This window comes from Fukomys damarensis, unplaced genomic scaffold, assembly GCF_012274545.1.
Source record: "Fukomys damarensis isolate Sample0158 unplaced genomic scaffold, DMR_v1.0_HiC HiC_scaffold_23, whole genome shotgun sequence".
NCBI lineage: Eukaryota > Metazoa > Chordata > Mammalia > Rodentia > Bathyergidae > Fukomys > Fukomys damarensis.
This window is the reverse complement of record NW_022900935.1, coordinates 6,010,515-6,026,705: the sequence shown is the minus strand read 5'-3', so window position 1 is coordinate 6,026,705 and position 16,191 is coordinate 6,010,515. Positions and strand designations below refer to the sequence as shown.

The 16,191-nt window shown below is 51.3% G+C and overlaps 1 protein-coding gene across 3 annotated transcripts in view; it reads left to right on the top strand.

Moving 5' to 3' along the window:
- Rspo1 (R-spondin 1) overlaps positions 1-16,191 on the top strand; it is a 63,326-nt gene that overhangs the window by 41,626 nt on the left and 5,509 nt on the right. For 2 of the 3 annotated variants that reach the window (XM_033767225.1, XM_033767224.1), the window contains exon 2: positions 3,464-3,841. In XM_033767225.1, the coding sequence (XP_033623116.1) occupies positions 3,748-3,841 (94 nt within the window). In that variant the 5' untranslated portion in view covers positions 3,464-3,747. Of the gene's footprint in view, positions 1-107; positions 1,953-3,463; positions 3,842-16,191 lie in introns of those variants that run through there. The other variant, XM_010625830.2, reaches the window with a different exon arrangement.

Below are 16,191 nucleotides of genomic sequence, written 5' to 3'. Positions count from 1 at the left end.
CAGGAGCGGGTGCTGGGTCGGGGGCGGTGGGACCAGTTCGCGCGGCTTCCCCAGAAGAGCACGGAGGGAGTCGGGTGCCGCCGCGTGCAGGGAGGGGTTCCTGAGAGACCGGCCTTGGGGAGCCCTCTTGGACCTGGGTGGGCGAACCTAGAGGGACCTCGGAGCCGTCCACCCTGGGCACCTGTCCTGGCTGCTCCGGGACGTGGGGAGGGACAGGAATGTGAGCACTGGGGCGGTGAGGGCGGGGCACGAAGGAGCCTTTCTGCGCACCCCAGGTTAGGGGGCACCTGGCCGGCTCGATCCGGAGGGGTCGGGCGGCCACGCACGTGGTCCCGCCCCGGCCCCTGCGATTCTTCTGGCCCCGCAGGCAGCATGTTCCACGGGTCCTGGGGAGCGCTGACGAGAAATTATTTGGATGGTTTGCATTTTGGGGTCTGTATCCGGCCCGGGACGGAGGCAAGAAGGTTAAAGATTCTCCGGCCCTGTTAGGGCTGAGTCCGCCGCCCCTCAGCTCCACCTCAGCTGTGGCCCCCTTCCCAGTGTGCGGGCTTCCTTCTCACACTACTTCTCTTGCCAGCTCTGCCTCTGACCCCATCCCTTTCTCCCTCTGCGAAGGGCCCCTCTTCAAGGCAGGTGGTGATCCACACTCAGCTCCCTGCCTTGCCCACCCTCCTGGCCTGTTACCACTGAGAGCCTTATTCTCCCAGGACCTCACTTCTACTCCTTCCTCGGCTGTGGCACAGTAAATAAGGGTCTAGCACAGGGCAGGTGGTAAAGGCACCGTGGATGGCGGTGCGCGGGAATATTAAGCCGTGGTTTCTGTCTGTCAGCAGTCAGCCGGAGAGAGTAGATGTGCTCACCTTAGATGGGGCATTTGTCCTGCCATCTGCCCATTCCAGCTTCGGTTGGCTCATATTGTCACTTGTAAGCTGGGATGGGCGTTCCTTTGCAAGGCTGATTCTTTTTGCACCCAAAAAAGTGCTTGAAACTGTGTCATCCCAGAAGTGAGGGAAACCAGTGTCACTTGCTCCGGTGAAATTTGCATCTGGATCCTCCTCTCAGTGTGCCAGCTGGGATTATGGTTCCCTAGTGAGTCAAGCGGAAGTGGGCCAGGCAGGACCAGGCTGAAAGCTGGAACCTGGGGATATGGGAGCTTGCATTGCTGAGCACTAACCCGTCATGTCCCAGGCATCATGCCCATAGGCACAAAGAGTACAGAGACCGTCTCTGCCCCAAGGACCCTAAACTGGTCACACAGTGACACCAAAATCTCACAGACCCAGGTTTAATGCTGTGTTTGTCTGATGCAGTGTTTGTGAAATGTAAGCACCGATGGAGTAGATCTCTCAGAGGTCCACCACCTCATTCCGTCAGTTGGAGGGTTAATGCTGCAGTTGGGTGGAAGTCCTATCACTTTGAATGATTGCTTTTGTGCCAAGGCAATCAACCACAAAAATAAATGCAAATATGGAAATTGCAGGCCAGTGCTCAGTATTAAGTTGGTATCCACACAATATGGGAAATAGGATGTTGCTTTTTAAGTGGCCATAGGAATGTAGACAGAAAGCCTTGGTCATAAAACAAATACCACAGATATATTACTGAGACATCACTATACTGTATATGAGAATCAGTCTGAACAGTTTCACATAATACCTCATTTAAGGTATAAAGAATCAACCCTCAGTCTGGGGATTTAGCTCGGTGGTTCTGCCACCTGCCTCACAAATGAAAGGTCCCGAGTTCGATCCCCAGTACCAAAAAAAAATCAACTCTCTTGCAGGTAAGGAAGCAGGCTCAGAACAGCTAAGCAACTAACCCAGGGTAACACAGCTGGCAAGTAGCAGAGCCAGCATTTGAAGTCAGGCGGCCTGACTGAAGATGTGCCTGTGACTACCACGCTTACACTCAGCCTCTGAGACAGTGTGCTTGGGGTTGAAGACCCCAGTCTGGTAAACCCAACTGAACAGCCATAATCTGGGGAGGGTGGAAGAGTGCAGTGGAGACTAGGAGGGTGGGAAGGCTTTGGCGGGTCGTGCAAGGAGTATTGGAGGGGCACGCAGGGGTTGGCAGCTGACAGGGCATTTCGGGGTGGCTGGGGGCATCTCTGCTGGCTCCAGCCGTAGCACCAGGTGGGACCCATCAGCCTCGTGTAAACACTTCTCACAGGCAGCTTAACCACTTGAGTGTGTCTGGCCTTCAAAGCCAGTGGGAGAGGCCAGGAGGGAGGCACAGAACTCCCTGGGGGGATAATGATTTATCTCCTATGCAGGTGGACTCCACCGGGGCCTCTTGGAGAGGCGAGGGGGTAAACTGGGCACTAGGGAGCTGAGAGAGGAGAGGAGTAGGGTGGGAGGGGAAGCGCAGCTCAGGCTAGCATCTCAGACTTCTCACTGGGAAGCCAAGGCTCCGCCGGCGCACCCAGCAAGCCTGAGAAATAGTCATGTTCATGCCCATTGGCTAGAGAAGAGGCTGAGGTTCAGAGAGGCTGAACGACCTGTTAAAAGCCCACTAACCCGCAGGCAGGCAGGCAGCGCTTCCTGAAACCCACAGAGAGCCCCAGTGGGACAGGCCAAATACTCCCAGTTTTCACGTGCCCTGGGATAAGCCCGGGCTGGCCTCTGTCCTGGGTGGACCAGGAGCGCCAGAGGGCAAGGGTGTGACACCGAGTTTGAAGCAGAGCTCCTGTCCTGGCTCCAGGTGGTCTGAAGCTCAGCAACCAGCTTCCCAGAAACATCTTGCCAGGGAGGGGCAACCCCCTGCCCCCATCACCCCAGCCCTGGGTCCAGAGCCCTGGCTCTTGTGGGGCTAGGGATTATCGCCATTCTCTGTGTCTCTGGCCAGGGCGGGCACTGCTGCCTCTTTTATCCCCTCACAAAGGCCAGGCCGGCCAGACCTGCTGTGTCAGAGTTTCTGTGCCTGGGGCGGGGGGCTTACTTCCTTTTCTTCCGCCAAGCCCAGAGGGCCATGCGGAGTCTGGCAGCTTGCTGGGGGGCCAATGTTCTAGCTCCAGGACAGGTGGAGGACACATAGGTGACTCAGCACTGGGAAGAGAAGGCTGACAGGTCAAGTAGCCAAGAGGGCTCCTCTTCAAATGATAGAACATTACTGCAGCATGAGGTTTGTAGGGTAGACTTAAAGAAGGACTTCCAACGAGAGCTGGCAATATTACTCGATATTGGTGGCGCCAGCTGGCTCCCATTATTAATAAATCACCAGGGATCCACAGTCTGCTTTGAGTGTTCACCATATTCCAGCTGGCTCCAGTGTCAGGGTAAGGAATTCTGCGAGTGAGGAGCAGGAACTGATGTCTTCTGCAGGGCTACCAGGTGGGTTACTTGTAGTGCCTGGACATTCTGAGCTCGCATAGTCTCCTGAATACAGAAACCTAGGGGAAGATCGGAAACATAGGTTGGGGCCCCAGGCTACCATGGAATTAACCCTTCTCTCTCTTCCCTTACAGATTGGTTTTTGGGGTAGCCCATTGCAGTAACCAAGACCTCCCATGTGACACTCGGAGAAGGCTTTGAGGAGCTCTGCCTTTGAGGCCCTCAGTCTGGGCTGATGGAGCCCTGGGCTCCCCACACCCTCTCTATCCACAGTTGAGCTTTTGGTGGATTTGGGCTACGGCTCAGGCTTGAATCACCTGCTGCTGACCCAACCTCAGAGGCATCAGCAAGAGCCCTGCACCACCCACTGCCCCCCAGAGACCACCCCTGCTGCCAGGGGCCTGGAGCTGGAGAGACTATGCGGCTTGGGCTGTGTGTGGTGGCCCTGGTTCTGAGCTGCACACACCTCACCGCCAGCAGCCGAGGGGTCAAGGGGAAGAGGCAGAGGCGGAGTAAGTAATGGAGTGGCCTGGACCACCACTGGCCTTGGAAGAGGGAGAGGGCCGCCTGGGGGGGCCTTGGGTAGTGTTATTCCATGATGACCATTGCAGATTTCTGCTTTGTCTAATACAGCTTTGTAGGTTTGGCAGTAGATTATTCTGACTGGGGTATTCAGTTGGTGGGTTGATTATCTACTTTGTAGGTTACTCACTTTGTCTGTTTTCCCCATTGTGGACTGCTTTCTGAATTAATCCCAGTTTGTGGATTATGCCCTTGATGTATCATCAGCTTTGTGTGGTATCCATGGCAATGCTTTGGGGAGGGGTTCCTACCCTCGCATGGCTGGTTCCCTTCTTGCTGGCTCCTGGCTTCAGGGCTTCTTTGATGGCTGAAGTGTGGTCCCTCTGGGCCAGATGCTCTGCACCTGTGGGTGATGGGCAACAGGGCTTCCCCTGTCCAGATCCTGGGCGGGAATGGTGGAGCAGGGAGGGTACAAGACTCTGCTGTCCTGTGGCTTTTAAATAGGCCCGGGAGATTTGGGGAGCCAGGGTGGGGACGATGGAGAGGCAGACATCCTGGGGTCTGGTCCTACCACCTGCACACCTGGGTGGCTTTGTTTTTCCTGCTTTTGGTAGTGAGCTTCCACAGGAAGGTACCATTGGAACAAAGAGGTCTCATCTCAGCTTCGAAAGAAAAGCGAATTCCGTCGTGGTAAACACGAAGAAGAAATGAGTCTAAGGACACACAGTCAGAGTTGGAACCCAGGTCTCCTGAAGCCTGTGAACCCCATCTTGATAGGGGCCAGGGATGTAGTTCAGTGGCACTACACCTGCCTGGCAAGCAAAAGGTCCTGAGTTCAATCCCTGGTACTGGAAAAAAAAAACAAAACCAAAAAACCCACAGAGCTTGATATAGTCCAAGATTAACCTATCAGACCCCCACCCATACACATAGTAGGTTTTCCTTACCTTTTGCTTAATATCTTCAGTGATGGGACATATTTGTCACAAGAGGAGTGGCCACTGTGTGACAGTGACCCCTGTTAGGGTTGGGGCGGGGCCTCTGGAGTCCCAAAGAGTCCTAGCCATTCCCCATTCCTGACAGTCCATAATGGGTGCTGTCACATCCACAAGTGGGAAGTCCCCCAGAAGTCTCACCCAGCTCCCTCCTGCTTTACTTTTCCCTTCAGACTGATGTCCCCTGGGAAGGCTGAAAGGCATTGCATGGCCAAGGCCAAACTCATCCCTGGGAGAGGAGCTCAGACAGCTGGTGAAACTGAAAATCTAAGGCTTAATAATGAGAGGTGGTGGGATTTAATCAGCAGCAAGGCCTTCACTTTCCTCCCTTCTCCTCTGTTGTGGCCAGTATCTTGGCCAGATGTTGTTCAGTGGTTTATAATCAGGCTCCTCTATTTCTGAAATGAGAGCAAGAGAGTGAGTGAGAGAGAAAGCAGCCACACTCGTATGACTTGTACAGGTGATTCACATGTGTAGGGCCTCACGTCCACCTAAACCAAGGGCCATAAGGCCTCTGTTAAAGTAAAAAAGAAAAAAAAAAAAGGTGGGGAGGGAGCCAGGGATTTAGCTCTGTTGTTCCACAGCCTGCTTCGCAAGTGCAAGGTCCCAAGTTCGATCCTTGGTACCAAAAAAAAAAACAACCTAAACTGGTATCCGTAAGGGCCTACTTTCAGCAGTGGCCAATCTATGCAGCAATCTCGATTACTCGCTCTTTACACTGCCACATCCAGGCAGCTTCAGCAGCACATAAACTGTTGTCATTACCAAGTGGTGTGAGTAACCACCCTTGATGGTGACAGTCAAGGACAGAGGGAGAGGGAAAGACAGACAAGGGCACAGTGAGGGTCCAGAAGGGACAGAGGCTCAGGGAGGTAAGACCGTGTCTGCTGGCAGGCAATCTTTGTTACTTAATAATCTTAAAACCACAGTCATCAAGCTGAAATGTAATTTTACAGGAGTACAGTAAGACTTACATGAGAGGATGAGCACAGGTGGAGTCTGCCTGTGGTGACCCACACCCACAAACCCACAGATCCATGCATCTGTATCCATCCATCCATTCAACCCTCAATAATGAAGAATGCCCTGCATAGTGTTCATTACCAAGCCTGCCTTGTTTTCCCTGTTGTTAAACAGTCATTACATTCCCTAGTGTATGGCTTGTATCTAAATGTCTCTCCAAAGTCTCATGTGGTCATACGTGTGGCTTTCCAGAGGTGATGGGATCTAAGGTGCTTGATGCTGGGACCATTACGTGGTGCTGAGATTGTTTCATGTTGTGATGCTCGGATTAAGGTTGTCCCACCCTGAGTGCTAGCCTGGATAGGATGTAAGGGACAGAGAGAGGGCTTGCTGCTGTCATTTATTACTTGCTCCTTCTGTGCTTGCTGCTTTCTGACTTCTGACTGCCATGAACTGTTTCTCCTCTGTGACACCTTTCTGCTTTATATTCAGGCAGGATGGCATGGACTGAAACCTCTACAAACTGTGAGCCAAAATACCCTTTCGTCTTTTAACTTTGGGTGTTGAGTATTTTGTGTCAACAATAAGAAAAGTAATAAGTCCCCCAGGGTGCTGTGGATGGGTAAGTCCCACTGGGCACCCACCTTCCTTACCACCACACTGGATCTGGACCCCTTTTCCTTTCCTGACTATGTCTTCATGCCTCCACTCTTGCCTTAAATGAAAATGATGACTTGGAAAACGTTACCCACACCTGAGGGTCAAAATTCTTTTCACCTCTCAATGATTTCATCTGCGTGCATATCAATGTAGGCCAACAGAAACCCAGATTACATGAACCTAGGCTCTTTGTGTCTTTAGGCTGCTGTAAAACCATATCAAAAGCTGGACAGCTTATAAACAACAGAAATTTGTTTATAGATCAGGAGTTTGCACCTGTATGAAGTTTGTCTCATGGGCAATTGAATCTGTTTCATTGTTGAGTCTGTTTTATATGTGCATGTAATTCATATGTCAAATATTAATTGTCAAGTGTGCAAAGTTAAAAAGTTGGAAAAATTCCTGTTTAGTTTGTGTGCTTAAATATCAATATGTTAGCAAATTTCATAAATATAGGGAAATATTGGTAGTTTCCTTGAAAACTCAAATCCGCATAGGTGTCAGAAAAGGAACTCCGGTCCACTATGAGTCCAGCAGGCAAGGAAGAACTTTGAGGATGAAAGGGTGCACTCAGACCACCCTGCCTTTGCTCAAGGTGTTGCTTTCAGCTCCATTAAAATTGAGCTCCATTGTCTGTAGATAACAGACCTATATTTGTTTGTTTGTCTGAAGTGTATTGGGGATCCAACCGTCACACATGCTAGGCAAGCAATCTTTACCCCTGAGCTATATCCCCAGTGCTAGATATGCATTTTTTTTCCAGTACTAGGGACCAAACTTAGGAATTTTCACTTGCCAGGCAGGTGTGGTGCCCCTGAGCTAAATCCGCAGCCCTAGATGTGTATTTTTAATGTCAAGCTCTGTGCAGACTTCAGAATGCAAGCTGTGGTTAAATAGCCACTGTGTGAACTGTTTCACCTGAGGGTCTTAGGGGAAGCAGGCGAGCGAGGAGACTGAGACACTGTGTGTGACTGCTGCGTCCTCTCCCACGTGGAGGGGCACTGGGCAGACTGGGGGGGTCAGAGCCGGGCTTGCTGCGTGACATCCATCAACCGCACATCTGGAGGGCCCAGAATCCACAACTCTGACCCTCAGCTTCACGCCAGCTTTGGACTCAGAAATGTCTGAGCGCTGGACTCCCCAAGGGAGAGAGAGAAAGCTGAGCAAAGAACTTTGGTCTGGGTGTGAGTTAGGAAGCCCCTGTCCCTGCATTCCGGGCGACCCCACCCTGGCCTTCTCTCCCCACGCAGGCTCCTTCGCTGCCTCCAGGCCCTCGTGCTGAGCCTCATTCTCTCCCTATTCCTGGCACTGAGAATTCCCTTACTGAGCACTTTCTTCTTGTAGTCCTGCCCCTCACACGGTCCCCCCATTCCTTCTTTGAGCCCCAACCCCTCCAGATGCCGGGATTACCCCTTGGCACCTCTGACTGCCGCTCCTTCACTTGGAGCTGGTGCCCTTCATCACTGACCACCCTCGCAGACTGTCTCCTCCCCACTGCTTGGGGCACTCAGCAAATGTTCACCGAGAGCCAGCACAGCCAGGTCCTGGGTTGCAAAGGCAGATCTCGGAGGTCTTTCAAGTGGTGGGGAGAGACCACTCGGTCCAGTGTCATGACTGCCGCCACAAGGAGAAACCCGGGGACTGGGAGAGCCCTAAGGAGCTGTGGGGAGGGATAGCTGGAGAAGGACCCATCAGGGCAGGTCCAGGAGCTCCAGGGTTTACTTGGACCAGCTCTGCTCCCGTCTGGCTTTCACACTGAGGATCTTTTGCATTGGCAAGCAGCATTGTGCCACGAAAGCTGGAAGTCAGCACCCATCAGGATGGAGTGAGTCAGGCCTGCGGGGGCTAAGCCAAGAGGCCTGGGGACAGGACCTGCAGACCTGGACAGAGGTGAGATGCTGATGTCCTTTGTACTCACCAGCTGAGGAGGCTGGGCCTGTCCTGACTTCCACTGTGGATGATGAGGAGCCACGCAGAGATTTCGATCTGAGGGCACAAAGTCCAGCTGTAGCCGAGGGTCAGGGAGGAGCTATGGGACAGACAGGCAGCCTGGGCCCTGGTGAGAAAAAGTGAGGGTCTAAGTTGAGTTAAAGAATACTGCATCTTGGGCTGGGGATTCAGCTGAGCGGTGCCATGTCTGCCTTGCAAGAAGGGCAAGGTCCTGAGTTCCATCCCCAGTACCAAAGAAAGAAAGAAAGAAAGAAAGAATCCTGGGTCTTCCTCGGAGGGGATGCACAGGGCTTGCCGAGTGTGCAGCAGGTGGTCCTGGCTGTCAGGAAGCCCCGGGAATAGACACATCTTCCGAGAAGGGGTCTTGTGTACCCTTCCCCCATCTGGTCCTGGAGGCCCCCCTCCCTGTCTTCCTTCCCACCAGTTTAACTCAGGTCTCTGGCAGTGAATTTAGTTCCTCCGAGGCTAGATTCCACCCCATAACCAAGGCCAGCACTCCCTGGGTCACGGACAGCCCTCTCCATCCTCCACGGACCTTCACCACCCATCCTGAGGGCCCCATCCCCATACAGTCCCACACCCCAGACTTCAGTGAGTACACAGAGATCTGGGCACATGCCACCCCATCCTTGAAGCTCAGTTGTACCCACCACACCACATCCTCAGTCCCACAACAGAGGGCCCTACCCTTTTGGGGCTTCTCACCCCTTCCCTGGGCTCCCATGCACAAATAAGACAAGTTCTGCCCTCCAAAGCTCTTTTCTCATTTTCCAAAGCAGAAGACATATGAACAGATGCTGCCGACACACAGTGATGTCCGCCGTGATAGATTTCAGAACCACGGACATGGGAATTTGAGGCCATCCAGATTTGCAGGGCAGGAGGGTGAGATCAGGAAAGACTGCCTGGAGGACCCGGGGATGTAGCTCAGGGGTTCCCTCAGTGGTTCCACTGCCTCCCTCCATAGCGCAAGGTCCCAAGTTCGATCCCCAGTACCCCCCCCAAAAAAGGACTTCCTGGAGGAGGTGACTTTAGTTCTAAAGCTTAAAGAACGTACTGAGGCTCAGGCCGAGGCAAGGTGTTCCAGGCTGAAGGACCAACAGGCACAAAGGCAGAGAGGATGGAATAGCATAATGTGCCCGGAGAAAGAAGGGAAATCGAGCTGAGAGAAGAGGTAGGCGAGATTGGCCGAGGAAAGCTTTTTTAACCTGGCAAGGAGCTGAATCTTACTTAATTCTGCAGGTGATGGGCATCCACGGATGGATTTAAGGCAGGGCTGTGACACCATCGGTTTTCTGGGTTAAGAGATCCCCTGAGATGAGGCAGCTGGGAACTGGAAGAAATGAAGACCAGGGGGAGGAGGAGCTGTGAGCCGGACTCCACCCTTCAGCAAGGGACTCGTGGAGCCTTGTAGCTGAGCAAGGCCTCATTGTAGCCACAGCACTTGAAAGGGTTTTGCAGTTTGAGAGATTCTTGGAGGCTGGAGGCAGGAGGGACACCAGGAAGGCGGAGCCCTGCCTCATTTACTCCGGGAGAGGGCAGGGAGCAGCTGGAGCACAGTAGGTGGGTGGGCAGGGAAGGCCACGTTGTGCAAGAGTGTGTGTGTGATGAGGTCAGACAGGAGGCCCTTTCCCTCCCTGAGCTTCTTCCCCCTCATGTGGCTCCTCTGCCCCTGCAAGGCCACCTCCCTGCAAGGCCCTGCAGTGAAAAAGCAGCAAGAGAGATCTTGCTAAACTGCCAGTCTGACCCTCCCTCCACGGTCCTTTTCCTCACCAACACAGTAAGGCCCTTTTTTCTGTTTCATGAAGACTCCAGGATGTCCAGTGCCTCAGGGCCTTTGCACAGGGCTTTTGCTCCTCTCTGCATCCATTGCCACTGTATGTGACCAGCCCCGCTTCCCTAGCCCTGGCTGGGCCTTCTTTGCTATGCTTCCCTGGGGCTTTTGTTAGGGTTACAGCGATGTTTTAGGAATGAGCCTGTTTCCTTTGGGACCCTATTACATCCCCTGTGTTAGTCAGCTTTTCGCTGCTATGACAAAATACTTGAGGAAAATCACTTAGAGGAAAACAGATTTATTTTGGCTCATGGTCTCGGAGGTCTCAGTCCATGGTTGGCTGGCTCTGTCGCCGTTAGTCCTGTGGTGAGGCAGAAACATCATGGCAGAAGGATGTGGTGGAGGGAAGGTGCTCACCTCATGGCAGCCAGGAAGCGGAGAAGGAGTGAGAGGCAGAAGGAAAAGACGGGGACCAAATACCGTCTCCAAGGTCACACCCCCACGACCCGCTTCCTTCACCTAGCACCTAGCCCACACCTCCTAAGTTTACATTACCTTGGCCGAGGGTTTAGCTCAGAGGTGCTGCTGCCTGCCTTGCAGATGCAAGGTCCTGAGTTCGATCCCCGATCCAAAAATAAATGCATAAATAAATAAATTTAGATTACCTTCCAACAATGCCAACAAATTATGTTGTTGCTGGCCACAGTGGTACACACCTGTAATCCCAACACTTTGGGAGGCTAAGGCAGGAGGATCACCTGGGCAAGACACTATCTCAAAATAAAAAAAGTGTTGAAAAGGAATGGGAATGTAGCTCAGTAGTAGAGCTCCCCTGGGTCTGATGCCTGATATATATATATCTCAATGATTAATCAATCCACTGATGAAGTTAGATCCCTTATAATCCAACGCCTTTCTAAAAGTCCATCAGCTAACACAATAAGCTTTTGAGGGGACATTTTAGATAACCATAGCACCCTCCAGATACCATCTTCCTTGGACCCTCTCTTTCTTCAAGGCCGTATTCCTGCCGCTGAACCCTGCTCACCCCTCAGAGCCCCTCCTGTATGGCTCTGTCCCCTCCCTGCACATCCATTTGCCTCCCCAGCCTGAGAGTACTGTTGGCTTCCGCCCTCCTTACCAGTGTCCCTTCCCTCACCGAAATGAACCCTGCCCGTCGCTGAGCCCCGCCCCATGAGCTGCCGGGCTCCGTGGGGCTCAGATCCCTGTGTCCCTCATCTCTCCACCCCTCTCCCTGGCCCAGGCAAGCCCACCCCTGACCTTTGCATCTGGACCCTCTGTCTCCTCGGGGCTGCACAGAATCAGTCCATTCTGCCTCCCAGTCCTGGAATCGCCGCTCACCCGATCTGCTCTCTCCTCTCTGGCTGTCCACAGTCTCTGAGGCTCTGTCCCTCTCCTCCCTTTGTTCCCCCTTCCTTCCTTCCTGCTCTCATCCCCTCCACTGACCCTGTCCTTCTGTGTCACCCCGGAGTGGCCGCTAAGGTCAAGTCCCACAGATTTGCTTCAGGGCTCACTGCCTTGGCCTCCTCCCCACAGGTCTCTCCTTTTCCGACTTGGCTCAGTCACCATCCCGGCACCGCTGCTTCTCTGGAATGCAGGTGTTGTCCAGGGCTCACTTCGGCCCTCTTGTCACCTCCTCACAGCTTCTTCCAAGGCTGCCTTCTACTCTGAGAGGTTTAACTTCCAACTTCTCTCCTCACCTGGAGCTCCCTGTGTAGCCCAGGCTGGTCTCGAACTCACAGCGATCCTCCTGCCTCAGCCTCCCGAGTGCTGGGATTACAGGCGTGCGCCACTGCTCCCCACATCAGCTGACTTCTTGAAAGAGATGGGGCCACTTCCTCTGCTTCTGACCTTGATTTTACTCCTCCACCTCCTGCCCTGCACTCCCCACCCTCATTGTCCCCCTGAGAGCACCCCTGCCAGTGTCACCAGCAACCTGTCTGTTGCTATGAAGTCTCAGCAGCACCCTACATGTTCCCTTGAGCATATTCTCCTTTTGGTTTCAAGGCTACAATAAATGCAATAGCCCCCGCACCTTTTGATGCAGCGCCTCACCATATACTCCAGGCTGGCCTCATTCCTCCTGCCTCAGCCTCTGGAGAGCTGGACTCATGGGTGTGTGCTAACACCCCAAGTTGCAATAAACTTTTTAACATTCCCTCCCTGTCTGCCAGCTCCTCCTCAGCCTCTTTATTGCCCTTTTTCTGCCCTTCTCTAAAAGGCCTAGTCCCTTCTCTTAGTCTACTTGCCACTCCACAGACCCTCAGACCCACATGCCTTTGAGGATTGTTTTCATGTTAAGTACACCGCATCTCAATCTCCAGCCCGAATGTTTCTCTTGAGTTCCAAGCCTATGTGTCAACCGCCTGATAGACCTCCCTGGGTGTCCCACAGTCACCCCCTCCACTCCCTGATCTGCTCCTGCTCCTGGGGTCACCTTCTTAACAAAGGCTGACGAGCATTCTGTGACACAAGTCCAACATCCACAAGGCAGTTTGACGTGCGCTTCTCCTTGCCCTCCCCGACGCCCAGCCCATCGTGCAGTCTTGCAGATCTTGCAACCTGTGTGTCTTTTCCTTTCCCTTCTTGTGGTTCAGCCCCGGCTCTTCTCCCCTGGAGCGCTAACCTGGGCATCTTCCTGCCTCCACCTTTGCTGCCCCTACCACGCATTCACCACTCTACAGAGTGACTTTTCTGAAATGCCTGTCCCTGTCTCCTGTCTGAGCCTCTTCAGGGACCCCTCATTGTCTCTGAACACCTTTCTGTAGTTCAAAACCCTTCCTGGTTGGGCCCCTTCTTCCCCATCCAGCTTCTCCTAAATACTCAGCTACATTCCTGCTGTGCCGAACTAAGTTTGGACCTTGGATGTGCCACACTCTACCTGCCGTGTCACTGATAGCTCAAGGAAAATGCTGCTGCTGAATGGGTGGTGGCTGATAGGATTCTGAAAAGGCCTTCTGCAAAGCTGTTCTTCACAAAGGTGAGAAGTAAAAAAATGAATAAGGTGACAGAGCCGTAGAAGACTGCCAGTGGGACACCTGGAGCCCTGGTCACCAGTGGGTCACCTCGGTTACTGAAGAAACTAAGTCAGAAACCCAGAGGGGGTGTTCATTTTAACAATGGATTAAGTAAAAAACAACAAGTAATAGAGGATTTCGTATCTTCAAGTGGGCTTACTGATTTTTAATACAGATGAATAAAAGGCCCAAAGTGGAAAAATAACCCCAAAGACTCCTTTATAACGACAATATAGTGTTTGGAGCATTTTTCCTCATGCTAACCCAACTAGACTAACCCAAGAACAATACTCAGCTTTATTTTATTATTTATTTATTTATTTATCTTGGTACCAGGGATTGAACTCAGGTCCTTGCCCTTGTTTGATACATTTAAAGCTGACTGCCGGGCATGGTGGTGCATGCCTGTAATCCCAGCACTCAGGAGGCTGAGGCAGGAGGATCACTGTGAGTTCGAGACCAGCCTGGGCTACAAGAGTGAGTTCCAGATCAGTCTCAACTACATAGTGAGACCCTGTCTCAAAAAAACAAACCAAGGGCCGGGGATTTAGCTCAGCAGTTCGGTGGCCTGCCTTGCAAGCGCAAGGACCCGAGTTCAACCCCGGTACAAAAAAAAAAAAAATCTAAAAAACCAAACAAACAATCAAAAAAAGCTGAGTATGGGCTGGGGATTTATCCCAGAGGTTCCGCTGCCTGCCTCACGAGCACAAGGACCTGAGTTCGATTCCCAGTACCAAAAAAAAAATGTATTAAACAAATAGTAACCTGATTAATAAAATTAATCTAGTCATACTTTCAATTTCCACAGCCCCTACATTTTCCTACATCTTCCTTTTATATATTTTGTTCCTGTCTGTGTAGAACATACTAGCTAAGAAAACTTGGTCAAGTGATTTATTTTTACTTTATTTGTTTGTTTTTGGTTGAATAATTTAACCTTTTCTGTAAAACTGGGGATTATTAAAAATAATTGTACATACCCTGAGTGCTAGTGGAAGGATTAAATGATTTCATATTTGTCAAGTCCTGAGAATGAAATAGGTGCTCAGCATTTAGTACTAAGCTACCCTTAGTATGATTATTATTGTATTGTTAAGACCATGGCTGTGTTTGTCATTCTCCTCTCCCCTTTTCTATATATATATCCCTGGTTCCCTGTTTCTGGGATGGAAAGGGGGGCACATGATTCACTGCTTTCCCTGGCCTCACAGACTGGGACTTTGGCTCCATTTCCAGCTGGGTGTGCAGCCTGAGTGCTGGGCACACTCTCCTGAGCCATCTCCTGCCCTCTTACTCGGATTTTCCCAGCTCTCTGTCTCCAACTTATATCTATGGCTTCTCCTTGCCTGGGTCCTCCTAAGTGATTCATAACTACTCTTCCTTCTCAATTGGATTCTCTTCCTGTGGGCATTTTCTAGAGTCCAGACCCACAGTTTATTTACATCTTAGGCCAGATACCTGGGAATCACTGCAGCCTTCTCCCCAGTCTTCTCTGGCTGTTAGCCACGAGTATTCCTTGAACATCTTTTTGCTTTTTAAACAGTGATGAGGTTTACTTGAAAAGTGAGGAGTGAGGGCGAAACTAGGTCTGCAAGGCGTGCTTGGGCCAAACAAGAGAGGAAAAGAGAAAAACAAAAAGAAAAATACGCTCTGGTCCGGAAGACACAGGGCAGGCTACTGTGAACAGTCAGGATAGCCCTGAACATTTTTCAAATCGCTCCTTTTCTCTCTGTCTCCACTAAACAGAATTTTGTTTACGATTTCTTCACCTTTCTCATCTGAGTGACCTAGTCAGCTTCTTCCCAAATAATCCTTTGGTCTTTGGTCTCCACCCTGGCTGCCAGAGAGTTCCTTCTAATATGTAAATGGGACCGGATCTTCCCCCTGCTTAATTTTCCAATGGCTCCCTGTTGGCCAAGTTGCTCCAAAAAGGTTCCAAGAATTAAATTGCAAAACAAGTACTGCTGAAATGTTTGGAAAATGCAGCTTACTTTCTCCCCTCGTAGATAGTCACACTGCCCAGGAGTGTAATGAAGGTTGCCAAAAGCCCCACAATACAGAATCCTGTTTAGATCTCTGTGGCACACTCATTCTGGGTTTCACCTGACACACCAGACTTTTCTCCACATCCTCCTGTTAACAGTTGGGGGAATCTTCTTCCAAGGAACACTTGGAAAAACGCTACCTGGCAGGTTAAAGTTCAAGTTCACATTCCTTAGTATGATCTAAACATCTTATTTTTATTTTTCACCATCTCCCCCCACCCATTTTTGCCTCGAATTATCTGCAGTTCTCCTATGTGTATTTTTTTTCACCTTTGTAGTCCTATTTTGCCCAGCACCCCTACCTCTCATTTCTAATGCAGCACTTGTATGCCTCCTTTTTGAGTCCGCTGTTGCTTGGCTTTGTGGCTGTCAGCATTGCCTCACTATGCCAGGGCTCATCACACGGAGCCTGGTACAGGGCAGGGGCTCAGTAAGTGTTGGCTGAGCAGGTGAATGAGGGAACAAGATCAGGCCTCTGCGGTTCAGTGATGTGATGGGAGACCACACTGCCTCTGAGGACAGTTCTAAGTCAGGTCTTTGTCAACCACAAAATCAGTGACATTTTGGACCAAATGATTCTTTGTTGTGGGAACTGCCCTGTGCATGACACAATGCTTAGCAGCCACCCTGGTCGCCTTCCCCTTGATGCCAGAAGCAGTTCACCTCCCCAGGGATGATCACAATGTCTCTAGGCAGCAGACGCGGTAGCACATGCCTGTCATCCATGAATCCTGAGAGGCTGAGGAAGTAAGGTGGCAGGTTCCAGCCCAGCCTGGGCAACTTAGCAACTTAGTGAGACCCTGTCACAAAATAAAAATGTAAAAAGCGTTGGGGATGCACCTCAGTATGAAAGTCCTGAGTTCAATTTCCAGTATTAAAAAAAAAAAAAAAAAAAAAAAAAAAAAAAATGCAGAT